The 24,869-nt window shown below is 38.7% G+C and overlaps 5 protein-coding genes across 6 annotated transcripts; 3 read left to right on the top strand and 2 right to left on the bottom strand.

The window, feature by feature from the left end:
* Window positions 1–75: 75 nt before the first annotated feature.
* On the bottom strand, window positions 76–2,233 carry LOC18008010 (transcription factor bHLH160). Of its 2 annotated transcripts, XM_024153808.1 has the most exons (4): window positions 2,149–2,233; window positions 1,366–1,598; window positions 884–1,237; window positions 76–472 (listed from the first exon to the last, which is right to left on the bottom strand). In XM_024153808.1, the coding sequence occupies exons 2-4, from the start codon at window positions 1,429–1,431 to the stop codon at window positions 398–400; spliced, it is 495 nt and encodes a 164-aa protein (XP_024009576.1). In that variant the 5' UTR covers window positions 1,432–1,598; window positions 2,149–2,233; the 3' UTR covers window positions 76–397. The 2 variants fall into 2 exon arrangements, with proteins under 2 accessions (XP_024009576.1, XP_006390794.1); XM_006390732.2 differs by lacking the exon at window positions 2,149–2,233 and having other exon boundaries at window positions 1,366–1,742.
* Window positions 2,234–2,510: 277 nt separating this feature from the next.
* Window positions 2,511–5,257, bottom strand: LOC18008009 (pentatricopeptide repeat-containing protein At1g71210, mitochondrial). Its single transcript, XM_006390731.2, has one exon. It carries the CDS (start codon window positions 5,202–5,204, stop codon window positions 2,637–2,639), a length of 2,568 nt encoding a protein of 855 aa, XP_006390793.1. The 5' UTR covers window positions 5,205–5,257; the 3' UTR covers window positions 2,511–2,636.
* A 133-nt stretch (window positions 5,258–5,390) lies between these two features.
* On the top strand, window positions 5,391–16,018 carry LOC18008815 (UDP-glucose:glycoprotein glucosyltransferase). The gene is given in 38 exon segments (XM_024151244.1): window positions 5,391–5,564; window positions 5,660–6,016; window positions 6,104–6,257; window positions 6,363–6,534; window positions 6,663–6,736; window positions 6,962–7,058; window positions 7,139–7,251; window positions 7,353–7,468; window positions 7,776–7,833; window positions 8,118–8,270; window positions 8,386–8,484; window positions 8,582–8,737; window positions 8,899–8,967; window positions 9,092–9,180; window positions 9,305–9,467; window positions 9,722–9,859; window positions 9,947–10,052; window positions 10,162–10,256; window positions 10,361–10,473; window positions 10,590–10,800; window positions 10,918–10,986; window positions 11,123–11,268; window positions 11,732–11,833; window positions 11,924–12,075; window positions 12,352–12,407; window positions 12,497–12,529; window positions 12,531–12,628; window positions 12,783–12,871; window positions 12,947–13,299; window positions 13,392–13,478; window positions 13,617–13,681; window positions 13,984–14,086; window positions 14,234–14,392; window positions 14,484–14,624; window positions 14,699–14,742; window positions 14,823–14,937; window positions 15,234–15,386; window positions 15,500–16,018. Coding segments are annotated over 38 exon segments (4,836 nt in total). The 5' UTR covers window positions 5,391–5,418; the 3' UTR covers window positions 15,692–16,018.
* A 1,390-nt stretch (window positions 16,019–17,408) lies between these two features.
* Window positions 17,409–19,569, top strand: LOC18009359 (COP9 signalosome complex subunit 5b). The gene is made up of 6 exons (XM_006390729.2): window positions 17,409–17,902; window positions 18,181–18,462; window positions 18,547–18,694; window positions 18,776–18,861; window positions 19,145–19,222; window positions 19,313–19,569. Exons 1-6 carry the CDS (start codon window positions 17,528–17,530, stop codon window positions 19,400–19,402), a joined length of 1,059 nt encoding a protein of 352 aa, XP_006390791.1. The 5' UTR covers window positions 17,409–17,527; the 3' UTR covers window positions 19,403–19,569.
* Window positions 19,570–19,763: 194 nt separating this feature from the next.
* LOC18008889 lies at window positions 19,764–24,006 on the top strand. The gene is made up of 11 exons (XM_006390728.2): window positions 19,764–20,024; window positions 20,128–20,356; window positions 20,451–20,598; window positions 20,687–20,794; window positions 20,989–21,152; window positions 21,362–21,527; window positions 21,792–21,928; window positions 22,043–22,730; window positions 22,855–22,967; window positions 23,158–23,413; window positions 23,587–24,006. The coding sequence occupies exons 1-11, from the start codon at window positions 19,844–19,846 to the stop codon at window positions 23,857–23,859; spliced, it is 2,463 nt and encodes an 820-aa protein (XP_006390790.1). The 5' UTR covers window positions 19,764–19,843; the 3' UTR covers window positions 23,860–24,006.
* Window positions 24,007–24,869: the final 863 nt, after the last annotated feature.

The following is a 24,869-nucleotide window of genomic DNA, read 5'->3' as shown; positions in this document are numbered from 1 at the left end:
AAAGATTAGACTTGGGCTAAAGCTCATAATGCATCGGTTTTAAGCGCCAATAAAAATTAAAATTATGGTCAGCTGATTACTTCTTTCCTCTCGTTTTAAATTCGGTCCAATTCCTTGCGGTGTATTTTCCTTTTTTTCGTGGTATCTTATTTTCACGTTCCGCTTTAGGAAACAAATACCTTAGGATCAGTCCTAAGTCCTAAATATCACTAAGAAAGAATTTTGGTATAGGGAGGTAAAACAAGAACTTTCTACATCTGAATATGATTTACGAGATTTCAAACACCAAACCAAACATGATATAAGCAAGAAGTGCAAACTGCGATATATGCGTCGTCCAAGCTATTCTTTTACTCATTCTCTTCATATCACTTAATTTCATTTGCATTTTGTGTTGTCAGGAGAGTGAAGCAATGATGTTCTTCTTCAACACTGTGATGTAGTCATCACCTTCACATGGCTTCTCATCCATCTACACTTTCCCATACATTTCTCAACTGTTAGTTCTCTAAAAAAAGGGTCCTAATAGACTTCTTATCGCCATACTGTTGTTTGCGAAAAACTATTTTATGAATTGAGTTTAGTGTTTTTGGTACATAGGTAGGTAGACCTAGGATCAGCTGTTGATAATACATGCAAATTATTACATATAAATTATCCCTCTCTATACACAATACGCACACTCAAATCCAAATCTATCCAGATCCAACTAGTCTCTTTCGAACCAGTAAGTAACATCTTTCGTTCATATTCATGTCTAAATATTATTTACCAAAAATTTACGAGTATTTACTAGCACAGTACTGGCTCGATTCTATGAAAAAACATAAAATCAAAGCGAAATGAAGTATATATAGATAGGACCAAATTGTTTAACACGTACCTTACAATGGAAGTTGTAGCAAACCACCCGTTGATGTTGGCACACTTGAGAAGTAGAAGCGCTTAAAATACTAAAACCTTGCACCTCAATTACATGAAGCAAGTTCGAGAACTCATCTTCCTTTTCCTTCTTCATGGATATCTGTACAACAGCCTCGTGACCTGATCCCACCAATTCAAGAACCGAGATTGCTCGAATGTGAGGAACTTGTCGCTCTGATTCCCAGGAGGACCTTTTGGTCTCCATCTTTTCTACAAGGTTTTGCTTTCTGAGAGTTATCTCTTCAACTTCATTACGTAGCTTGGGAATGTAAGTAACCACTCTATCCATTATAGACGGTGCACACCATTTCTTCTGTTAGTCAGTAAAAATAAGAAACTAGTTCAACAGAAAAGTTTATTTTCTTAACTAAGCTAACAAAATCATCATAGTCAATAATATGATGATATCTACAAAAGAAAAGGGCGAGATTATATATCAACCTTGGAGGAAGAAGGAAGATCAGGGAGAAGAGTGCCGAGAGTGAGGTAAGAGGCATGAAGTCTCATCCTCCTGAGACGCTCATTGGCGTTACGTTCTTGTTTCTTTGCACCACTTGAACCATGATCTTGATGATCATGCAAAGCGAGTGCTTCCTTACCTCTTCTAATATCTGGTTGAGCTTGATACGTGTCTTCCTCGTCCTTGTTTCCGGACTCCTTGGCTCTGATTGTTTCTGCAGCAGGGATATGCAAGAGATGGTTGAGTAAGCTGGATGCTAAAGTCTGATGGTTGGACATACGTACACCAACGGCAAGAGAAACAAATACGCCAAACAACAAAAGAGGCTTCGATCGATCTCTTTTATTTAAACTTAGAATTGCAGGCAACTTAATTTATCTCTAAGCCCTAAGTTAACAAGATAATCATTCATGAGGATGATATATATATGTATATATATAATGGTATATATACAGGGGGAATGAGCCCAAGTCAACCCATAAAAAGCAGTATGTGTGAGAATAAATAACAATGCAATTTTTTTTTTTTAATTAATAATTTCGAGAGGCAGTCGTATAATACAAAAAATGTAAAACTGAGAAAATGATTGAAGATAATATATATATATAAAAAAAAAAATACGAGACGATCAGGGAATCACAGGTCACAGCAAGGTGGCCGGAAAAGAGAAAATAAGGTAGTAAAATATTTTCGGCTCTGCAGTACAAGACCGGCGAGAGAGGGCAGAAAGAAAAAGAATCGTGCGACAGAACACAGACTCTTACCTGATTCATCTTCCTCATAAAAATTGTCATATAATAGTCAAACTCACAGTTAGTTTTTCTAATGTAGTCTCAGCTAGTTCTGGGTTCTGGCCTTCTGTGTTTGAGTATGTACGTACGTGAGACTTTTATGCAGTACAAATGTCGTTAAACTGTAGTACACAGTGTACTTGCTCCCTCATTTCTTTTTTAAAAAATATGAATATACTGGGATACATGTAATCCGGACTATCCAGTTCCACTATCTTTAAAAAAGATAATATTTTAGTGCTTTCTTAATGAAATTTTCTTTGAAAATTGTAAACACGGACTACAAAAGAGAAAAACTCCATTTTTGCGTTAACAGATTCTGAATATATGTTTTATAAACACAATCTTAGTGTATTATATTATTTTAAATTGAAACAAATTATACAAACAAAAGTATTCGAAACCAAAGGTGAGCACCATAAAGGAAAAAAAAAATATTTCCTTGATAAACAAATAAATGATCATGACAAAACTGTTGGGTTTGACCGATAATTTAGTCCCTCTAGTATGCGTCGAGCCCTATCAAGGATCATGTGAGTCCGCTCATTAGGCTTATACCCTCTTCCACATATTCTTTCAACCAACTCAAATGCATCTTCCGCCTGATTCATTACAACTCTCTTTAACAGCATATTGTAAGTGTACATATCCAGAGGATAGCATTTCTCTATAACTTCATCTAACCGCTTCAGTTCTCCTACCATTTCGATTCTTCCCGAGAACACTCCTATCAACTCACCAAGAGACTTCATCTCAGGGATCTTCTCTTCTACATCTCTCATCCTTGTCCATGCTTCATAAACCCCTTTGCTCTTTATTGCATTATACAAAAGCACATTCCCGATGAAAGATGTAATACGCCTCCCGCTTTTCCTGAATTCATTCACCAACCCAACTGCCTCCTCGTACTTTTCTCGGTTGCACAGTTTTTGTATGACTACTTCGTAACATTCGATACTAGGCTGTCTTCCTTCGCCTTTCATCTCTTCCAAGAAATGCATTGCTTCTTCCAACCTGTTTGCTCTACACAGGCCAACAACCATTACATGGTAAAGTCTTCTTTTGACCTCACCTTTCTCACGCAGGTCATGGAAAAAACGAAGAGCGTCAGCGATTTTCTCGTTTTTGAGATAGCTCTGAAGCATGAGAATGTTTGAATCTAGTGTTGGCCTCAGCCCAGCTCTTTCTATCATATCATACACCAATCTTGCAAGTTTTGGCTTCCCTGCAAACCCAGCTCCTTCAATGAATAGGTTGTAAGTCCCAACTCTGTGTTCCCAACGAGACAACTGAAACTTTAGCAAAATAGCAAAATCGTTGTTATCATCGCTTTCCATCGCACAAACACATCGAATAACATTTCGGTAAAGAGTATGGGTAGGAGTGTAGCCCTTTTCCTGCATTCTGATGATAAGTCTAGAAGCTTTGTCTCCCCTCATTAATCTAATTGCGCCGTATATCAAGCTGATGAACATTCTGAAGGTGGTGGCTACACCAATTTTGTTGAATAGCTCATTAATCAAAAGAGCGTCCTCCACTTTCCCAGCATCGCAGAGAGCTGGTATAATCTTGCAACCACCTAAAGGTTTAGGCAATAAGCCCCGTTCCGCGGAAACAATAACCAGCTCCTTCGCCATGTCAGACTTCCCCTTCCAGCACAAAGCATTGGTAAGTATACAAAAAGTCTTTGCACCAAGACAATACCCTCGTTCCGTTGCCCCCTTAAAGACATCATAAGCTTGTTCGAGGCGACTGTCGGAGCAAAGGGTACGAATCAGATAGCTATAAGACACGGCGGTAGGAGCAAATCCAATTTCTGACCTCGACCGGTATAACTCGAGGGCTTCATCCACAAATCCGGCTTTGCAAAAGAAGCATAAAGCTGCATTCATCGTTTTCTTGTTAGGCAAAACTCCACGCACCATCATCTCCGTCAGGATATCATACACACTCCCAAGGTTGTTTTCTTTCAAAAGTTTAGAGATCAAAGAGTTATACCTGAAAACTTCGATTTCACAACCTTCTAAAGGACTAATCTGCTGCAAGAAACCAGCAATGTTGTTCAAGAATCCAGCTTTAATAAGAGATCTAACCCAAATATTATAAGCACGGTCCATAGGAACTGTTCCCACCGCTTTGATATCGTCTAACAATTTAGTAGCTTCCTGAAACTTCTTTTGGGTACATAGAGCATCGACCAAAATGCCTAAGCCAGCACCACATCCAGCAGGATTATTGAAGAGCAAGGAGCGGAGATAATCTTCAGCTTTATCAAGCTGGCCTTGCTTGCACAACTTCTTCACCAAGATCGAATGCGTTACAGCGCAGAGGAAGCCACGCGCGGAGATCTGTTCGGAGATGACATCAACAGTATCGAAGCATTTCTCTTCGACAAGAGCATTCAGGAGGACATGATACCCAAAAGTATCCAAATCCAAACCTCGAAATCTCATGTGACCAAAGTGCTGAAGAGCGATATCGGTGCGACCAGCGACGGCATACCCAACGACGAGGGCATCGCCGAGTCGGAGAGAGTGTCGATAACCCTCGAAACCGCCGTTTCGGTCTAAGAAGTCGATCATAAGATTGAAATGCTTTGCGCTGCGAAGGATCTTGAAGATGGCATGGAAAGTGGCGCGCGTGTGATGGAAGCTAGGTTGGCGAGCGGCCCAATCGAAGAACTTGAGACAGGGGAGGATATCGTGACGGGTGTGGTCAAGCACGTCGAGGACGAATCTCTCCGTGAGGCGGAGTCGGAGACCGGAGAGTTGGTGATAAAAAGAACGATCATCTCCATCGCTAGGCGGAGCTCGGAGAATATCAGAGATTCGGTCGATTAACTGGTGGCTCTGCTGCACATCGCGCTTAAACCAGTCTTTCACCTCGCGGATTAGGATATCTCCGGCGGCGACTGGAGCGTTCGCGTAGGAAGAGAAATGAGAAGGAGAAGACAAAGCAGGATCGCCGATTCCGGTATTGCAGTTTCTGAGCGACGCCGAGAGCGATAGTATCCTCCGCCTGAGGAGCATTCCTTTCTAATCGCATGATCTCGGCGGAGACGTCACCGAAGCCCCAAATCTCTTTGTTCGATCGAACGAAAAACCCTAACACTTACAACCAATGAGAGGCCTCCACGTCATATTTGATGTCGTGGCTTCTGCTTGCCTTTTTACGTAATTACCCCTTTTAGTTTACTAGGAATATTTCCCGGCTCGTCTTGTTCTCTCCTCCGTCGCGGAAAAGATGGGGACCAATCTGAGATCCGTGCTCTGTTTCCTCCTTCTCGTCTTCGTCTTCTTCGGCGTCAACGCTCAGAATCGAAGACCTAAGAATGTTCAGGTGGCGGTTAAGGCTAAGTGGCAGGGTACTCCTCTTCTCCTCGAGGCTGGGTAATGCTTTCTTACTCTTGTCGAACACCATTGCTACCGCTCTTTTGCGCTTCCGAGAGTGAATCCGAGTGTTCTTTTTGTTGTTGTTGTGACAGAGAGTTGATTACAAAAGAATCGAAGCAGCTTTTCTGGGAGTTCACTGATGCTTGGCTTGGTTCCGATGGAGAAACTGGTGATTCCGATTGTAAATCCGCCAGAGATTGCCTCCTTAAGATATCTCAACAGGCATCGACCTTATTGGCTAAACCTGTGGCTTCTCTATTCCATTTCTCGCTTACTCTGAGATCTGCCTCCCCCAGGCTTGTGCTCTACCGTCAATTGGCTGATGAGTCTCTCTCTTCTTTCCCTCACGGCGATGATTCCTCTGCGGATCACTGCTGTTGGGTCGACACGGGCTCTTCCCTCTTTTACGATGTTGCAGATCTCCTCTCCTGGCTCGCCTCTCCTCCTGCGTATGCACTGACGACCTCTCTTCAATATTTTTCTTCTTTTTCTTTTGGTTAAGACCACAATTTGATATATGTAACGCTGGGTGCCAGTGCCGGAGACGCGGTTCAGGGGCCTGAGCTCTTTGACTTTGATCACGTTCATTTTGATTCAAAAGCTGGAAGCCCAGTTGTTGTTCTCTATGGGGCTGTTGGGACTGGTTGCTTTAGGAAATTTCACCTCTCGCTTGCTAAAGCAGCCACGGAGGTCTCTCTTTTATTACTGTCTTGATAAAAATCCAGTCTCTATTGTCCAGGGCTTCCATTTCTGCTTTTGTTGTGTGAATTCTGATGGAGTCTTGTTTTCCTACAGGGGAAAGTTACGTATGTTGTTAGACCAGTGTTACCTTCGGGTTGTGAAGGCAAAACTAGACCCTGTGGTGCCATTGGCGCCAGGGATTATGTTAGCTTAGCCGGTTATGGTGTCGAGCTTGCTTTGAAGAACATGGAGTATAAGGCAATGGATGATAGTGCTATAAAAAAAGGTTAGAGTTAGCTCGTTTATTTATTTCGCCACCCGAATTCTGAAAGCAAAAGCTTATTTTTTATCGGTTACTTACTTCCTGTTAGCTGTGAATTATCTACTTTTAATTGTTTTTGCTATGAGTTTCAGGTATCACTCTTGAAGATCCAAGGACTGAAGATCTTAGTCAAGATGTTAGGGGCTTTATATTCTCGAAAATCCTGGTATGTTTAATTTGCAACATAACAGAATAATATATTGTACCATTTCTTTGAAAAAAAATAAATCGCTTGATTTGCACGGATGCATGGATGAGCACAAATGAATTTGTGTGTTTTTAGTGGGTGTGAGATGGTAGAAGATATGAGATGAACGATGGAAAAAATGCTTTGTAGCAATTTTTCATTTTCTTTAGGGTGATCATTAGGGTCAGCGCTCCTTTTTTGCAGGACAGGAAACCCGAGCTAAGATCAGAAGTCATGGCTTTTAGGGATTATCTCCTATCATCAACTGTATCAGACACGCTTGATGTTTGGGAGCTCAAGGGTAGTTCTGCATCCTGCATGTTTGGCTTGGTGATAATAGAAAGTTAATAAAGCGTTTCCTAATTTACCTTTATTCCACAGATTTGGGACACCAAACAGCACAGAGAATAGTCCATGCCTCTGATCCTCTGCAATCTATGCAAGAAATTAATCAAAATTTTCCAAGTGTAGTTTCTTCATTATCTCGCATGAAGGTATGTCATCGTTTATTGATGGTGTGTTAACGTGACACTGCTGGTTGAATTGTTTTCTTGCGGTTCTTCTGACTTTAGATATGTCTGGTTCAATCGTGCAGCTCAATGAATCAATCAAAGAAGAGATACTTTCAAACCAGAGAATGGTTCCCCCTGGCAAGGCTTTGTTGGCTCTGAATGGTGCTCTGTTGAACATTGAAGATATGGACTTATACATGTAATGCCTTTTTGCATATTGTGATATTTTCCTTGATCTAGGCATCGTTAATGGATTATTCATGATCCTTTTCTTGACTTGATGATGTTCTTATGGTTTGAGGAGCTGAAATTCTGATATTTTTTCCTCGCTCGGTACTCTTCCCCAAGCCCACCTAGTTTCCCGTCTTGCAGTTCATTTACATTTTGATATCAGTTTGCGCTGTGTTGCTTTTCATTTGGAATCCATTTGCTCCTTTTAAAAGTAACATGTCTACATTGTTGGTTATCGTCCGTTTCCCATGATCGCCTGATCCTTCTGTCTGTAGGTTGATGGATTTGGCTCATCAGGAGTTGTCTCTGGCTGACCATTTTTCGAAGCTTAAGGTACTCGTTTACTGACTGTGTGCGCCTAACCATTTAGGCTAGTGCTGTATCAAACATCTTGTAATAATTGTTAAGTTTTATAATTTAGCCTTTTTCTTCCGTATTTTGCTGGAGATCTCGGACATACGTCACACTTCTTTTTTGATGCGTGTACAATGTAGAAAGAAATATTAAAGTTGTGGTTTACAGAACATGGAGGACAAAACTGGAGTGATACAAATTGATGAACATTTTAATTTTATTTAGGAAACTGAGTTCTGATAACGTATTTTTGCATCTGTCAGATACCTGATGGAGCCATACGGAAACTCTTACTAACTACCCCTCTCCCTGAGCCGGATTCATATCGGGTTGATTATCGTTCCGTTCATGTTAACTATCTCAACAATCTGGAGGAGGATGATATGTACAAGCGCTGGCGGAGTAATATTAACGAGGTAACTAGTACAGCTGACTTCTTCTTGATAATTGAGGATACATATGATATTTTTTGAGCAAGGTGCCATTTGGAAAATAATCTCTAATGGCCTGTGTTTCTCTCATTGTAATAAGATTTTGATGCCTGCCTTCCCTGGGCAACTACGTTACATCCGGAAGAACCTCTTCCATGCAGTTTACGTCATTGATCCAGCCACTGCCTGCGGTCTTGAGGCAAGTCTTATATCTGCCTTTTCCCGGCATTGCCGTCCCTTCTTCCTTATTCGCGATTACATAGCATTTTTATCTGACTATTGCTGGATCTTTACAGTCCATTGACACGCTCAGATCTTTATATGAAAATCAACTCCCAGTAAGATTTGGGGTGATATTATTTTCCACTCAATTAATCAAGAGAATCGAAGACAATGGTGGTCAAATCCCATCTTCGGATGATGCCCAAGTTAAAGAGGACATATCCACTATGGTATTCAATGTCTTTGGAATTGGAATAGAAATTTACTGTTATCATTTTCCCAACCTTGAGTTTTTTTCCCTTGGTCTTATTTCGTTATTTTTTTCATTATTTTTCTTGGGGATCAAACTAATAATTATTTTTTTTCTTCTGATGGAAAACTCTCTTTGCAGATCATACGTCTTTTTCTGTACATCAAGGAGCACCACGGGATTCAAACAGCTTTTCAGTTTTTGGGAAATGTAATAGACATTAACTCTTAACTCATAGCTAGAAGCGTCTTGATTGTCGTTGGTTATCTGTCAATTTTTGTTGTGATTTAAGTATCCCAAAATACGTGCTGAACAGCGTCAGGTTGGTTAACAGGTAAATACATTAAGGACTGAATCTGCTGATTCTTCCGAAGACGATATTGAACAGCAGCATGTCGATGGAGCATTTGTTGAGACAATTTTGTAAGTAACATGGATTTTTGGAATCATTATCATACAAACGAAGATCTATTTTTATAATCTATCCTCACAGAAAATTTGGATTGTATTCCCTAGCACTCCTAAAATATGGTATTTTCTATTCCAGACCAAAGGTTAAATCACCTCCTCAGGAGATATTGCTGAAACTGCAACAAGAGCACACTTTGAAGGAGGCATCCGAAGCAAGCTCCGTGTTTGTATTTAAGCTGGGTCTGGCGAAATTGAAGTGTTCCTTTTTGATGAATGGCCTCGTTTTTGATTCTATTGAGGTATCTTTGTGCATATTTTTAATATGTTGAGGTTCTCATGTTTTGGTAGCTTATTTCAAGCACGTCTCTACTTCGTCATAATAATTGTACATGCAAACCCATTTTCTACTTTAAACTGCATCAACCTTTTTTTTTTTAATAAAAACCTACATCAACTTTCATGTCTGCATACTAAGAACTTTTAATTTTCTACCGCCATGATTTTCTTAAGTCTATTGAAAATTGGTTGATATTGCTGCTCCTTGTCTCTCCAGGAAGAAACTCTTTTAAATGCCATGAATGATGAGCTTCCTAAGATACAAGAACAAGTTTATTACGGCCAAATAGAGTCCCGTACTAATGTTTTGGACAAGTTGCTTTCGGAAAATGGTCTTAGCCGGTATAATCCACAGGTAGGGAGTTTCACAGGCAGCATATTCTGGTAATTTGTTTACGTGTTTGTTCATTATTAATTCCAAGAAGAGTCTGCCTTCTTGTAGATTATTGGTGGAGGAAAGAACAAACCAAGGTATGTGTCGCTGGCTTCGTCTACCAGGAGGGGGGAAGCTATGCTGAATGATGTTATCTACTTGCATTCTCCCGAAAGTAAGTAACCGTGCATTAATATAGTCAACTACTTCTTGGCCATAGCTCAAATGTGTGATCTTCTCATGCATAACTCACTTGATATATATTTTCTTATTTGGCAATTCAGCTTCAGATGATGTGAAGTATGTGACTCATCTCCTTGCTGTTGATGTTGCAACGAAGAAAGGAATGAAATTGTTACATGAAGGAGTCCGTTACCTGGTTAGTTGATGTATTAATAGCTTTCTGTCAAGCTCTTTACATCCTTTTTCTCGACCCTCAGCTGCATCCACACATGTTATTTAAGTTCTTGCCTATCCATTCAGATTGGAGGTTCCAAAAGTGCTCGTCTTGGAGTGTTATTTAGTACCAGCCAGAATGCTGACCCATATAGCCTTCTATTTATAAAGCTTTTTGAAACTACTGCATCATCATTTAGGTACGTGAGTTTATGTTTTACATGTGATAGGTAATGTTTACTTGCTGATGCTTTATTTCGTGTCATTTCTATTCTTTACTCTCTACTTGTTATGTTTGCTGTCTAATTGTTTGCAGTCATAAGGAAAAGGTGCTGTACTTCCTGGATAAATTATGCTTGATTTACGAGCGTGAATATCTGCTTAAAACATCAGTGGATTCAGCTAGCTCTCAAATGCTCGTTGATAAAGTCCTTGAGCTTTCTGAGGAGTATGGGTTGTCTTCTAAGGCTTACCGATCTTGTCTCACTGAATCTCTTGATGAGGAATTATTTAAGCGTTTAACAAAGGTATGCTGCTTTAGAAAATTTCCAATCATGCCTGAAAGAACATCGATCCACGAATCTTCAGTTCTCTCTGAAACAGCAATGATGTTAACAATGGTTTTGCTTGCAATTGTCATGCAGGTCTCCCAATTTTTGTCTTGGGAACTTGGGCTTGAATCTGATGCAAATGCAATTATCTCAAATGGAAGGGTGCGTGAACCAATTTTTATCTTTTTCTGTTTATTATACAGATTGTTTTTTTTTAAATAACTATTTACGTACTTTTAGTGTTAGTTCCAGTTGTATATTTATGAACCTTCATCATATTCAATTAAATATTTGGTAGGTGATATTTCCTGTTGATGAGAGGACATTTTTGGGCCATGATTTACACCTTCTTGAGTCAATGGAGTTCAATCAAAGAGTAAAGCCAGTTCAAGAAATTATTGAAGGCATTGAATGGCAGGGTGTGGATCCCGATTTGCTGACAAGGTCTCTCGTCTCGTGCTTTAACTGTTTCTCCTTCCCTTTGCACGCTCAGTCTTGTTCTGCCAAATAAAAGTTTCAAACAGAATTTTCGTAGTTATTATGCCTGTTCTTGTATATTTATTTTCCTCCTAGTTGTTGGTGAGCAGAGCTTCTTTAGCTGCACATTTCATGTGTCATTGAAAGTTGACTTGATGATACCCTATGCCTCTGATCTATTTCTGGGTCATGTCCTTTTTCTTTTCCATTTAGATGCAGGCTCTTACTGCTTACTTTTTTTAGAGGTACAATATTGGTTTCATTTCCTCTTTAGGGTGATATTTTCTTTCGTGATTTCTTCTTCAAGGAGGGATGATCACATATATGCTTTTAAAAGCTGATGGGATATGGTTGTGTTAGAAATATTTTCTTGTATGGTTTGAAAAATGGCTGATAGAATATTTTGTTTTTGTTGTTGTCACACTTGCAGCAAATATTTTAGCGATGTCTTCATGTTTGTGTCATCTGCAATGGCAACACGGGACCGTAGCTCTGAAAGTGCACGATTTGAGGTGTTGAGTTCGGAATACAGGTATCTATATTGGTTATGCTGATAGCTGCTTTTCTTTTCGATTTTGTTGGGAATTTAAGGCTGCAACTAAGATGTTAATACGTTGTGTAGTGCGGTTATGCTGGGAAGTGAAAATGCAACTATACACATTGATGCTGTTATTGATCCTTTAAGCCCTACGGGTCAAAAACTAGCATCACTTCTTCAAGTTCTACAGAAACATGTTCAGACGAGCATGAGGATTGTTCTGAATCCCATGGTGAGTAAAATATATACTCCTCACTTTAGCATGTAAAAATCATGCGAATCTCAAACTTATTGTTCTGAGCCACCTAGATAATCAAAGGGCTTATTCTTCTGGAACTTAATATTGTTTACTGTTGTTGATATCAGTATATATATAATGTTACAGCTGATGTGGCTAATTATTGATAATTTTCATGTATATCCTGTTTCAAGAGTCATTATTTCCTATTGGAAAATAAGTATACATATTGTTCACGTGTCTGACATAGAGATCTTAATTCTTGTCGGCAGAGTTCCCTTGTGGGACATTCCTCTGAAGAATTACTACAGATATGTCTTACCCAACACGGTATGTTAAATGAAAAGATCTTAAAATTGGATGACGGTTTAGTATTGCTACATCCCCTGATCAAATTTTGATCTGCTATTTTTTTCCAGGACGATTACAGCAGTACAGGCTTTGAAGTAGATGGGGCCTAAGGCATTTTTCGCAAATATGCCATTGTCCAAGACACTTACCATGAATCTTGACGTTCCAGAACCATGGCTTGTTGAACCAGTAATTGCCATGTACGGTATTTTCCCCTGAAAAAGATAATGGGATTATTCTGCTCTTTTCGGCGAGTAATGTTTCACTGCGTTAAAGGCATTTGCCTGTTTAGTTCGCTTAATTTTGCTTATGCTTGACTTTCTATTTTTCTCTTCGGGATGTGTCCTTCTCCAGTCATGATCTTGATAATATTTTGCTTGAGAACCTGGGAGCTACCACTACACTGCAGGCAGTTTTTGAAGTTGAATCTCTTGTTCTCACAGGTTAGCGTTTCTAAACTTATTCTTCTACACTGGCAGGATTTTGTTCATGTTTTTATTAACATAAACCCTGTACAGGTCATTGCTCGGAAAAGGATCATGAGGCTCCTCGTGGCCTTCAGCTGATTCTAGGAACCAAAAATAGACCACATTTGGTTGATACTCTTGTAATGGCCAATTTAGGTTATTGGCAGATGAAAGTATCCCCTGGGGTTTGGTATTTGCAACTTGCTCCGGGTAGAAGTTCTGAGCTATACCTTTTGAAAGGAGGTACTGATGGGAGTCATGATCAATCCTCGCTGAAACGTATTACTATCGATGATCTGCGTGGGAAAGTTGTTCATTTAGAAGTAGTTAAGAAAAAGGGTAAGGAGCATGAAAAGTTGCTAGTTCCTGCAGACGGTGATGATGGTGTGAAGCAAAACAACGAAGTAAGTGCTTACTCCAATAGAAGATTTACATAAAAACTATTGGTCATTGAAAATGCTGGTTATTAATTCTCCGATGACGCCTTTTGTTGTAGCGGGGAAGCTGGAACTCAAATTTCTTGAAATGGGCGTCTGGTTTTGTTGGTGGTCGTCAACAATCGATGAAGGGAGGTACTAAAGAGGTGAGTAGCTTCTGCAATTTGGAATAGATTATATGCATGTTGTAAACTTGTTGCATCTCTCAACTGTGCTTCATTTCGAACATGTTGATTGCATTTGCAACAGTTTAATCTTGTTATTTCTATTTTTCATCCTTTCAGGAGCATGAGAAGGGTGGACGACATGGGAAAACGATAAATATATTCTCCGTCGCTTCAGGGCATTTGTAAGTGCAAGTTTTTTTCTCAGCTATCTGACGACATACATTGACATATAATCAAGTGGGTTAAATTATTATGCGAGGAAGTGAACCAAATTCGCACCCTATCTGCAGAGATATTGTAGATAATCTTTAATAACTTTAAGTGCATCACGCATATGAAAAAGAAAATCATGTATGGTATGTCTACGTCTATATATGGATATCGTGTGCAGAAGAGTTTTAAGTAAATCATGTGAACAGAAAAGTTTAATATATGAATTTTTGGTATCACTTGCTTTCTGATGTCGAGAGACTGCATTTGACAGATATGAGCGCTTCCTTAAGATCATGATTCTCAGTGTCCTGAAGAACACCGATCGTCCTCTAAAATTCTGGTTTATAAAAAATTATCTTTCTCCTCAATTTAAGGTTGGTTCCTTTTTTCTTTGCATACACATAAATTTTGTGTTTTTGACTATTTATGGTTTTTTGTGTGTTTAAAATCTCTAAATGTAAAATGCATCACTAGTGATTCAACCACCTTGACTTAATTTGTATCGCGTTCTACTCTTGCAGGATGTGATTCCACATATGGCACAAGAATACAACTTTGAGTATGAGCTGATCACGTACAAATGGCCTTCCTGGTTGCATAAGCAGAAAGAAAAGCAACGAATTATTTGGGCGTACAAAATACTTTTCCTTGATGTTATATTTCCTCTCTCATTGGAAAAGGTAGGAATGATCATGTCACATCTTCAATTCTTTCTTGGGATTTGGATGCTTGGAAGATGCCACTATAAGGCACTCGACACGGATTTTGTAGGTTATATTTGTCGACGCAGATCAAATTATAAGGACAGACATGGGAGAACTGTACGATATGGATATAAAAGGAAGACCTCTTGCGTATACTCCTTTTTGTGACAACAACAAGGAAATGGATGGCTATCGATTTTGGAGACAGGTAAACATTAATCTGTTTTTTCTTGTAGAGGTAATTGGTTTCCTTACTCTTACATTCCCAACTGCGTGGAACAGGGTTTCTGGAAAGAACATTTACGTGGGAGACCATACCATATCAGGTAGACAAACTATTTCACTTGAACCTCAGTAAGTTGTTGAGTTCGCCATTCTTTCTTGATGTGCCTTGTTCTATCTGTAGTGCTCTGTACGTTGTTGACTTGGTTAAATTCCGAGAGACGGCAGCAGGAGATAATCTAAGAGTATTCTATGAGACGCTTAGCAAGGATCCAAACAGTTTGTCCAACCTAGATCAGGCAAGTTGTTCATTCTGGTTATCTACATTTTTCATGATAACCTCTCTTTAATGGTGATACTATCGTTTTCCTTTATTTGAAAGCCTTAGCATTTAGACCTTATCCTAACCCACTTTATAAATTGGAAAAATAGACTTTCTTTATCTTCTAAGCAAAACCTACCGTTCTGTTTTTAGTGCTGCAGTGAGCATCACAATACACACGGAATCTTTAGAACATTCTACTACTTGTTTGGCTTATCTTTCAAGAGTTCTAAGTTCAAACTTATTGATTGGCATGTCATTATCTTGTTTCAGGATCTTCCTAATTATGCTCAGCATACTGTTCCTATATTTTCACTTCCACAAGAGTGGTTGTGGTGTGAATCCTGGTGTGGAAACGCCACAAAATCCAAGGCCAGAACAATCGATCTTTGCAATAATCCAATGACAAAAGAACCAAAGCTTCAGGTAAAATGATGGCTTCTGTAATAACACACCAGTGTAGATGCATGATTCCAAGTTTCCCTATGAAAATTATTTCCACCATCTACAACAGTGATAAAGTAGTTGTTCTTGTGCAGGGTGCCAGAAGAATCGTAACTGAATGGCCCGATCTTGATTTCGAGGCACGGAAATTCACAGCCAAAATCTTGGGTGAAGATATTGAACTCAACGAGGCAGTAGCTGCTGCTACAGACAAGCCTAATCCTCCTCCATCAAGGGACATCTCTGAAGATTCAGAACAAGACTTGGAGTCTAAGGCAGAACTGTAGGTGCAGATTCCTGTAGTGACAAAAGAGGAGAAGAAAACGTCAATCGTGGTTATTGCTAGATAAGGTTTCTAGTTTTCTAGTTGCAGTTTCAAAGACATCTCTCAGCAGAACTAGGCATAAGATAAGGTATTGGCCAAAACGAGCTTTACGTTTGAGAAGTTAAGCTTTGGGAGAGTGAACAGGAAAACTATAGTTTGCAATGTTCATAGGTTCAACATTGTGTGAAGTAGATCAACCATATTCAGAGAAGAATAATATCAGTATAATATGATTTAAGTTTAAGGACTTGTTCAATCAATAACAAAACAGACTGATTATTAATAAAAACAGAATAAATATATAATGTTTATAAACATACAGATATACCATCATTTTGCTAACGCATCAAAAGCGAAATCTTCCGCTTAGATACGAGTCCATGACCTACTAAAAACAACGTAGGATCAAGAGTGCATGCCTCAAGGCTCAATCCACACTTTAGGTATGATAGGCCATACAAAAATTACAAACATTTTTTTTCCAACAAATAGCTTGGATTCACCTCTGCACTACTTACCTAAGTTTAGCACTGATGAGGGTACATGGACAAAAACAAAAATGGGTCAATGAAATTATAAAATTTTATAGAAACCTGAACTCCTCTATACATTAATAAAGTTGGGATTTTGATAATTTATTAACTTATGTAAATATCAATTAAGTGATAAATTAATAGATATCAATTTGTGGAGAAAGTTTTTTTAGTACATATTATTCTGAAATTTTCTTTAAATAATGTTAAATTAATGAACTTCAATTCTTTATGTGAAAACTACATACATGACTATTAATCTTTGATATTACAAGAAAATGTATACCATATTAAGTAGTTTATATGAAAGTGTATAAAATTCAAAATTTGTACAAAATTGTGGATATTATCTTTAGTGTGGATGATATTGAAAAACGATACTACAATATATTTAGAATTATTTACTCTAAAATACTTATTGCATCTAAAATATTAATTTTACAGTTTTTGATTCTTTTTTTTCATTTTTTCTGTACATTTTAGGAAATATGCGATTAATTACTTACCCACTCCACAAAGATCCCACGATCATGATGAACGACTCTACTTATGCCGAAATTTTTTTTTATAAATTTGCGTACTCAGAGAATTGAAACTCAAATCTTCAGGTGTATAGAATTAGTTTTTGATTCAATATATAAAATTAGATAAAAGTTTTTACAAAATTTTTAAATAAAAACAAACAACAATAAACCATTTATATGCAAAAAATCTAGAAAGTCAATGAACTTTTACAAATGGATTTTCAATTATTTCTAAAATCTTAACCCAATCAAAACAATACCCATATTGAATCCTATTCACCAAGATGATTATAGGAATGAACAGAGTTTTATTTGTGAATGGGAAGGATTCAAATGCAACAGACTAAGTTGATTACAATTTTATGGAGACTGTTTGATTGTGGGATAATCAACTATGTTTGATCTAGATTCAGTCTACCGTTTATATTGCTCTTAGTTTCCAGATAAATACTTTTTGGGAAATTAATCCAGCCACATAATCCAAATTGGTTAACATTAAACCAAACTCAGACCCACAAGAAAACCTAACCGAATTTCGAATTTCACGTGTGTCACTGCGTTCGACTGTAAAAAGCACCACGTGTTCTCGCCTTTGCAGAGTGTACAATTCTCAGCACTCGAATCAATAAATCTCTCCATTTTTACACAACTCACCAGTATGTAATGGAATCATCCCACACGAATCAATTTCGCGAAATTAAAACCATAGATTTCTGCAAAATTGATTCATTTCTGTAAAAAATGGAGGGTTCGTCGACGATCGCAAGGAGGACATGGGAGCTCGAGAACAACATTCCACCTGATTCATCCTCCGATTGCATCTTCTACTACGACGACACTGCGCAGAGTAAGTTCCAGCAGGAGAAACCATGGGCGAACGATCCTCACTACTTCAAGCGAGTCAAGATCTCAGCGCTTGCTCTCCTTAAGATGGTGGTCCACGCTCGCTCCGGTGGCACCATCGAAATCATGGGTCTTATGCAGGGGAAGACCGATGGTGATGCAATCATCGTTATGGACGCTTTCGCTTTGCCAGTGGAAGGAACCGAGACAAGGGTTAATGCTCAAGCCGACGCCTACGAGTACATGGTCGAGTATTCGCAGACCAACAAGCTCGTAAGTCTCCGTTTTTATAGGATTCAATTCGTGTATTTCTTCAATTCAGATTCCGATTTCGTTGTAGTTTCGTGAATGGTCTAGGGATTTCATCTGTTCGTATTGGATTCTGAAATCTGAAATTGGACTTTCTCTTCCGCAAATTGGTATCAACTTTACTATTATAGCAATGTTCACTCTGGTGTAGCACTTAAGAAGCTACATAGTTTCGATTTTAGTTTAACTTTCTACAAGTCAAAAGAGTTTGATTGATAACTTGTGACCTATAAAAAAAATAGGCTGGGAGGTTGGAGAATGTTGTTGGATGGTATCACTCCCACCCTGGATATGGATGCTGGCTCTCGGGTATTGACGTTTCTACTCAGAGGCTTAACCAACAGTATCAGGAGCCATTTTTAGCTGTTGTTATTGATCCCACAAGGACTGTTTCAGCTGGTAAGGTTGAGATTGGAGCATTTAGAACATATTCAGAAGGATATAAGCCTCCAGATGAACCTGCTTCTGAGTATCAGACTATCCCTCTTAATAAGATCGAGGACTTTGGTGTTCACTGCAAACAGGTACATACATACTTGTATCATCATATTTTCTTGATTGGAATCTCCCAACAGGATTCTTATGTTTGACTTTTTTGGTTTTGGCAGTATTATTCATTGGATGTCACTTATTTCAAGTCATCTCTTGATAGTCACCTTCTGGATCTCCTATGGAGCAAGTACTGGGTGAACACTCTTTCATCTTCCCCACTGCTGGGCAATGGAGACTATGTTGCCGGACAAATATTAGACTTGGGTAAGCTCTTAGGAGAATATCATTCACTCTTTCTTTCCTTCTCAAGTCATAGTAATTGTTATTAGAATTTTACCAATGAAGCTGAGAAGCTTGAGCAAGCAGAGAGTCATCTGGCTCATTCTCGCTTTGGAGGAAGTGTGCCATCATCCCTTCATAGGAAAAAAGAGGTATGTGTGAGCGGTTCATCAAATTTATTGTCTCTGCCTTTCACAACCCACTTCTCTAGCTTTTTTTCCTGTCTAGAACTTCTACATCTAGCTAATCAAGTACCACCACCATCATCATCTAGCTAGTTGGATGATAATTCTTCAACTTTTCTGGCTATTTAGGGATGTTTGGTTGAATTGAAAGGAGAATGTGTCGTCGAAGTTTGAACAGATAATGAGCGTTTCGTAATGTCTTGCTTCTTAAAGATCTCACCATTTGACCTGTGTTCTGGATCACTTTCAGGATGAGTCTCAACTAACTAAGATAACTCGGGATAGCTCAAAGATAACTGTGGAACAGGTCCATGGACTAATGTCACAGGTGAATACAACAATCTGAAACGTAATTGGTGTTATATATCTTCCCTTAAATATTCATGGATCACGAACTCAAATTTGATAATTGTTGCAGGTTATCAAAGACGTATTATTCAACTCTGTGAGCCAATCCAGCAAGTCTCCCTCTGACTCGTCGGATCTCGAGCCTATGGTTACACCTTGAAGTTGCTAGTGTTTTGGTTTGTAGGCTTGTAGCAATGTGCCGTAGTTTTTTTGGGCAATGAATTTGGGTTTGACCACACATCGTTCGTGGTTATCTTGTCGTGTCATTTCCTTTTTTGTCCTGTTGTTGTGTAAGGCAAATGAAATGAGAACGAATTTTAGACTGAATGAATAATACTGAAGAAAGCTTTAATTTAACACGAATTTATACGTTTTGTGGAGGAAATCGAAATGTGGTTTTAAGGAATTGTTGTCGACATGGTTGATAATATTGGGAAAAGAAAGAAGAAAAAAAACGTGGAAAAAGACAGAAAAGATGAAACCAGAAAGCAATAATTTCAGTGGTGTATTTTGTTGCTGTTGACATAAATAAAATAAAATAATAATAAAAAGGTGGTGTTTTGCTAGCGTACGCCTCTCGGAGTTTCTCCGGCTAACAGAAATGGCGCAGAGAGTCGGAGGAGTGAAGAGATTCAAAGTTTCTCCGGCAACTCCAGATTTTCCCATTGTTTTCCGCTTGGATGGAGTTCGTGCTCATCGACGCTGCAATAATTGTTCTTCTAATCGAAGGCCGAGACTCCGGATTGTTGCCCAGAAATGGAAACTGAACGACATCGACCCAAGTACGACCTTCTTCTTCTTCTTCTTCTCCTTCTTCGAATTCGATTTGATTTGGAGTTATGTACTAGTCTCTGAAACATTAATTTTGGGTTTCTTCTACGATAGATGCGGTGCAAGAACGATTTAGTAGGTGGGTGTCTAAATCCCAAAAGTATCTTAGCGACGTAACCTATCCGCTGAAAAAAAAAGGTCAGAGTCTCAAGATCGATCTTGAGGATCAAAAAGATTTTGAAGACTTGGAGGAACTTCTTACAGTGGAACAAACAGTTGAAAGCAATACACCCAAAGGATCTCTTTCTTTTGATGCTATTATTTCCATCGAGCAGTTTAGCAGGTGGACCAACCAAAACACTCGATTTCATTGTATCAAATCCTTACTTGTCATTTAAGTTTTCAGTCTTGTGTGACCTTCCGTAATTTATATGCAGGATGAATGGATTAACTGGGAAGAAAATGCAGGATATATTTCAAACACTTGTTCCTCCAGCCACATCTAACAATGCCCGATACCTGGTGGAATATTGCTGTTTCAGGTTTTTATCAAGGGATAGCTCCGAATTTCATCCCTGTCTCAAGGTATCTGCGGTTTGAGAATCTTTACAACCATTGACTCTCTTAAGTTCTTATTGGTTTCTGAACCAAGGAATTCTTAATATTGGCGTAGGAGCCTGCATTCCAGAGGCTAATTTTCATCACAATGCTTGCGTGGGCGAATCCATACTGTAAAGAAAGATACTCACGCAATGATGCCTCAGAGAAACCTTCTTTTCAGGTATTTCTTAAAACCTTCACTTCTGTTAGCTTATGTGATGACAAAATGTTCTTTATTCTGGAATTGAATATCATAGTTTCTCTGAAGGTTAGTAGTGGTAATAGTATCAAGATAGTATTTTGCTCTTTTGGAAATTATGTTTCAAAATGCTGAGGTAGCAGATCAATACTGATGAAAGGTTATCGGTGTTGAAGGGACGGTATGTTGGGGAAGAGGCATTTGTTCGTATTGCGCCAGCGATTTCGGGCTTGGCTGATAGGGCTACAGTTTATAACCTTTTCGAGGCTCTAGCTGCTGCCAGTGATCAAAAAGGCATTTCTTTGGAGATTTGGCTAGCTTACATCCAGGAACTTGTCAAGTGAGTATAACATTGACTAAAGTGCATCTTAGATCTTTGTGCATTCGGTGATATCATTAGCTTGTAAGCACCTAAGAGTATGACATAGCTTACTGTTTGAATACCTATGGACTCAATATCACTTTCCAAACTGAACATATATCTTTTCGTGATAGTAGAGTTTAAATGTATGTAAACCCCATTAATGTATCTTTCCACTGTCAGAACAGAATACACGAAGGCCGGAAGTCATACCAGACTACAGAATTTCCTCAGTTGTCATCAGAGAGACTTCTATGCATGGCCGCTAACAGGAAAGGACCTGTTTTAAAGTGGGAGAATAACGTTGCATGGCCCGGAAAACTGACTTTAACAGATAAAGCTCTCTATTTCCAGGTATTATTAGTTCTATATTGTGTAACTCCCTCGGCAAGGAGCAGTAGAGTACAATTTTCCTTTTGCCGGTGTCAAATATTACTAAATTATATAGGATTGAATCCGCATTGTATACCTTTTCCTTCAGAGTTACATATTCCGTGCATACATATGCAACTTTAGCTGGAAGTCTTAGTTGAAGTAGTGTAATTTTGAACTCTTTAAACCCCTCTGTCGTTGAACTGTTCTTTTGGTGTCAAAATTTATTTATCGCTTCCCTTTCAGCCAGTTGACTTAAAGGGCAGCAAAGGGATCTTAAGACTTGATCTCGCAGGGGACAAGTCATCTGTTGAGAAAGCAAAAGTGGGTCCTCTGGGGTTCTCCCTCTTTGATTCTGCAGTAACTATCTCATCCGGCCCCGGGTGAGTTCATATTTTCATGTAACTGATGTGATTTTGATGTTTATCTTAGTGTGCCCTATGTCTGGGCGGTCGTTTTAGTTAGAGACATACTAACCTGTAATATGTTCATTTAAGGTTGGCCACTTGGGTTCTAGAGTTCGTTGACCTAGGAGGTGAACTGAGACGAGATGTTTGGCATGCGATTATTAGTGAAGTTATAGCGTTGCACACATTTCTACGAGAATTTGGGCCAGATGAGAATGATAAATCACTGTCTCATGTGTTTGGTGCAAAGAAGGGGAAGGAAAAGGCAATTGCAAGTGCATCTAACTGTATTGCAAGACTTCAAGCTCTTCAATACATGCGAAATTTGCCAGATGATCCTGTCAAACTAGCTCAGTTCTCTTTTCTTCGACAAGTAGTCTATGGTGACATCGTGTGTCAAACTTTAGCTGTAAATTTTTGGGGTGGACCATTAGTGACCAAAGTTGCAAACACGGTCTACAACCGAGGTAAAATGGCCAGGACTTCCGGAGAGTCCTATGAAAGTTTTGATAACGCCTCTGATCTAGATGGAAGTGTCTACTTGAAAAGGTGGATGAGATCTCCGTCCTGGGGTTCAACTGCATCTATTAACTTCTGGAAAAACTCTTCTCTAAGACAAGGCTTAGTTCTGAGCAAAAACCTTGCCGTGGCTGATCTCACACCAATAGAGAGAGCAGCAGAAACATGCAGACAAAAATATAAGGTGGTAGAAAAAACTCAAGCCACTATTAATGCTGCAACCATCAAAGGGATACCCAGTAACATTGATCTCTTTAAGGTAATGCTTAATACTCAGTATTTGTGGTGTTTCTTTACTGCCTCGTAATTTTTTTTACAAAGGTAAATTAGTAGAGACAGTAGTGATTCAGTGTTATCCTTTTACTCCTAATTATCACTCCCAGGAACTCATTTTACCACTGACTATAGCTGCCACAAAGTTTGAGAAACTCCGGCGATGGGAGGAGCCTTATATGACGGTCTCTTTTCTAGCATTTGCGTCAACAATAATTTTCAGGTTGGTTTACACCCTGACATGTGATATCATGTACGTTGCATTCAGAATGATCTTTATATATAAGACTTCCAGACGCATGCAAAGAATTCATATGAATTCATATTATCAACTGATCAACAGATAAGTTGGATATTGTTATATTAGTATCTGATAATATGAATACTACTGAGAATACTATTTTGTGCCTCAGGAACCTTTTGCAGTATGTTCTTCCCGTATCTTTAATGTTTTTAGCAACTGGGATGCTTACGTTGAAGGGACTCAGACGACAAGGGCGTCTTGGAAGATTGTTTGGAATGGTTACCATTCGAGATCAGCCATCTTCAAATACTATTCAAAAAATTATTGCTCTGAAAGATGCTATGCAAGTTATGGAGAGCTATCTCCAGAACGTGAATGTTGTGCTTCTAAAACTACGGACAATTGTACTTTCTGGCCATCCTCAGGTATGTTCTATTTACTGGATCAGGTTTCTTGCCACACCTTCTTCTCTCTGTTATCTATTATTTAGGAATAGGGTAAAGAATCATGTGATCTCTTGCCATAGATAGTGGTCGTGACAGGTAACTATTATGTGTTGTTATATAACCTGGTGATCCAATTTGAAATCTATTGACAGGTAACAACTGAAGTAGCGCTGGTTTTGCTGTCTACCGCAATTGTTCTAGTCATTGTCCCTTTCAAGTATGTTCTGGCTTGTGTTCTCTTCGATCAATTTACTCGAGAGCTCGAATTCCGGAAAGAAACGGTCATAAAATTCAAAGCCTTCTTACGAGAACGTTGGGAAATGGTACCAGCAGCTCCTGTTCTTGTTTTACCGTTTGTAAATGAAGAGTCTACACCTACAACTCAAGGCCAACAAACAGCTCAGAAAACCGACACAGAGCGGTGATTGATAACTTAGTGGCACATTTGTATAATGTAGAAATACAAATCCTAGGAGGAGCAAATATCAAATAATGTAGCTGACAGTGATTCTCTGGTTGTTAAATGTATATGATGATATAAGAACATAGCCCTATAAATGTTAATTAATCAATGTTTCTCTGTTTCTCTCATTAGGAAATAATCGCCATATTAGCCTTTCAACTGGTGAAAGACTTTTTTTTTTTTTTTTCTCACATTTTTTTAACTTTTTGAGCTCCAAAATAGGCTTGGGCGTTCAGATAACCGATCGGGTTTGGTTCGAATAATTTGGGTTTTCGATATTGACCATACCCGTTAACCCGACTCGCAAATCGGGCGTAAATATCCTTCTTTCAAACTTGAATTCTCTTTTTTTCCCTTTCTTGTGATTCATCCTCCGATTTTAACCCCTAATCGAAAAGTTTTAGAGAGATGGAGCTGAATCGGAAGACTCTCCTACACCTTTCGCGATGTTTTCGTCACACGTTCTCTGCAGATCCAGACACTCGTCGTCAAGCTGAGAGACCGCTATTGTGAGGCTGCCGATCGGTCTTACTATGGCTTAGCCGTCCGCCGAGTGGTTTCTGAACCCTTAGTCGACTAAGATACCCGTCGCTTATGGTGTTGTATTGGGTAATTTTAGCCTATCCGATCCGAACTCGAAATAAACCCGCCCATTATAAACTTTATTTCAATTTACTCTGTTGAGTTTTTATTACCTTATAGTGTAACTCGAAATAAACCTGTGAGTTTAGAGTTACCAGCAGATACCTAACTTTTTTTTCTATTATTTTTGTTTTTTTTTTGTATTTTGCAAAATAAATAATATAAAATATAATTTTAATTCTTACTATCCATTTAACCATAAACAAGAATCATTTTGAAACATAATCTCGCAAATATGAAACTCAAAGATGTATAAACAAGAAAGATTTGAAAAAGGATTTTGGAATTAAAACTAAAAATAATAAACAAGTTCATGCTTAGTGCATCATC

Source organism: Eutrema salsugineum, unplaced genomic scaffold, assembly GCF_000478725.1.
Source record: "Eutrema salsugineum unplaced genomic scaffold, Eutsalg1_0 scaffold_9, whole genome shotgun sequence".
In the NCBI taxonomy this organism is placed as follows: Eukaryota; Viridiplantae; Streptophyta; class Magnoliopsida; order Brassicales; family Brassicaceae; genus Eutrema; species Eutrema salsugineum.
The sequence above is the reverse complement of the archived record's forward strand: the minus strand, read 5'-3'. Positions and strand labels throughout refer to the sequence as shown.

Coding starts and splice junctions, on each gene's coding strand:
- LOC18008010 (XM_006390732.2), bottom strand. CDS start 1,662: ATGTCCAACCATCAGACTTTAGCATCCAGCTTACTCAACCATCTCTTG. Junction 1,238..1,365: donor ATCTTCCTTCTTCCTCCAAG/GTTGATATATAA, acceptor ACTGACTAACAG/AAGAAATGGTGTGCACCGTC. Junction 473..883: donor GCTACAACTTCCATTGTAAG/GTACGTGTTAAA, acceptor GGGAAAGTGTAG/ATGGATGAGAAGCCATGTGA.
- LOC18008009 (XM_006390731.2), bottom strand. CDS start 5,204: ATGCTCCTCAGGCGGAGGATACTATCGCTCTCGGCGTCGCTCAGAAAC.
- LOC18009359 (XM_006390729.2), top strand. CDS start 17,528: ATGGAGGGTTCGTCGACGATCGCAAGGAGGACATGGGAGCTCGAGAAC. Junction 18,463..18,546: donor TTGGTGTTCACTGCAAACAG/GTACATACATAC, acceptor TGGTTTTGGCAG/TATTATTCATTGGATGTCAC. Junction 18,695..18,775: donor CGGACAAATATTAGACTTGG/GTAAGCTCTTAG, acceptor TTACCAATGAAG/CTGAGAAGCTTGAGCAAGCA.
- LOC18008889 (XM_006390728.2), top strand. CDS start 19,844: ATGGCGCAGAGAGTCGGAGGAGTGAAGAGATTCAAAGTTTCTCCGGCA. Junction 20,795..20,988: donor CAGAGAAACCTTCTTTTCAG/GTATTTCTTAAA, acceptor TCGGTGTTGAAG/GGACGGTATGTTGGGGAAGA. Junction 21,153..21,361: donor TACATCCAGGAACTTGTCAA/GTGAGTATAACA, acceptor CTGTCAGAACAG/AATACACGAAGGCCGGAAGT.